We start from the raw sequence: 1,496 nt of genomic DNA on the forward strand, positions 1-1,496 counted from the left end.
TTATGAATTTTTAAGAATGCAAAGTATTTCCAACACAAAGCAATAAAACCCACGTTTTCCAGGAAAGCAAATAATCATACATGTAACAAAACATAGCGTCCAAAGCTTATTTTCTTACTTAGGAAGACTTAAACCATGGCACAAGGTGATTATTTGAATATTATTACAAAGACTTGAAATATACAAGCTTGGCTATAAAACAGCATGANGTAGTTTCTGTTGCTGTTTTTTTTTTGATCATTCCAGAAACACAGCGGTGCTACATCTAAAGCAACTCTTGGCACCTCTTATCCAAGAAAGGCGTGTGACAGTGTTTCTCTTGGTACATTATGGTTTTTCAGTTTGTGTTTCTAAAGTGGGGGAATCTGTGATGTAATACCAGAAAACAGAGAATGGACATCCAAAGCCAAATATAAAGACACAAAAGACCACGGTCACATTCAACCGTTCACAGGTAACAGGCCACCTGGACATGAGCCTGAAAGCAGCAAGACGCCGTCCAGCGCAATTTCTCCGGCTTTGCCCTTGCCACGTTCTGCTTCAAAAACGATCTAATAATGGAGAAGATAGAAAGTATTACTTTCACCTTTCAAGTCAGTGATATGCTCACCCTATTTAATAGGTATTAAAGAGGCTTGAACTCGGGAACCTGGCTGACTCAGTCGGTGGAGCAGGAGACTTTCGGTCTTGGGTTGGGAGTTCGAGCCCCACCTTCGGCACAGAGATTACTTAAGAAGAGGACTGAACTCATCAGCCGCTACTGCGTAGGGACCGGCTTTGACATTGCATACGTAGTGTTTTCCAGATGCCAGTATCTACACTGAGCGGATTATAGTCAGAGAAAACAGGGCCACTGCATCACCTCAAAGAATCTGGACAGCCCTGAAGAGCTGAGAAGGGTAAGGTTGAGGAGGAAATTTTGGAATTCCCATTTAAAGAAAATAAAAAGCAAAATTAAAAGAATAATGTGGTTTTCTTTTCTGAAGCCAGGCGAGAAGAAATTTAATATTCCCTGCGAACATCTAATGTAAAAGTATACGGTTGAAAGAGAATTATTTTGGGGCATCTGGGTGGCTCAGTCGGTTGAGTGTCCAACTTTGGCTCAGGTCATGATCTCATGGTTTGTGGGTTCAAGCCCCGCATCGGGCTCTGTGCTGATCACTCAGAGCCTTGAGCCTGCTTCGGACTCTGTGTTTCCCTCTCTCTCTCTCTGCCCCTCCCCTACTTATGTTCTCTCTCTCAAAAAAATTTAAAAAAAAAGATTTATTTTGATATATGGAGATTTGGGTAGTTTTAGTAGTATAGTTATTTTTCTTAAAATATTGGCATTAATATTGGGAATTATTGGGAATGTCATTGTTTTCAAGTGTTGAAAAATGTTTGATAATAGGCTATAATCATTTTCATCTATGATAAAATAGATTAAATAAAATAACTTTTCTCTCTCAAGAATCAAAAGAGAAGCAAACTTCTTTATATTGTAGAAGTGTCTATCG

The 1,496-nt window shown here is 39.4% G+C and overlaps 1 protein-coding gene across 7 annotated transcripts in view; it reads right to left on the reverse strand.

Moving 5' to 3' along the window:
• Positions 1–215: 215 nt before the first annotated feature.
• EGFL6 (EGF like domain multiple 6) overlaps positions 216–1,496 on the reverse strand; it is a 117,294-nt gene continuing 116,013 nt past the window's right edge. For all 7 annotated transcript variants that reach the window (XM_077780997.1, XM_077780996.1, XM_077780999.1 and 4 more), the window contains one exon: positions 216–551. In XM_077780997.1, the coding sequence (XP_077637123.1) occupies positions 441–551 (111 nt within the window). In that variant the 3' untranslated portion in view covers positions 216–440. The remainder of the gene's footprint in view (positions 552–1,496) is intronic.

The sequence above is a fragment of the Crocuta crocuta genome, unplaced genomic scaffold (genome assembly GCF_008692635.1).
Source record: "Crocuta crocuta isolate KB4526 unplaced genomic scaffold, BGI_CrCroc_1.0 scaffold2174, whole genome shotgun sequence".
Classification (NCBI taxonomy): domain Eukaryota; kingdom Metazoa; phylum Chordata; class Mammalia; order Carnivora; family Hyaenidae; genus Crocuta; species Crocuta crocuta.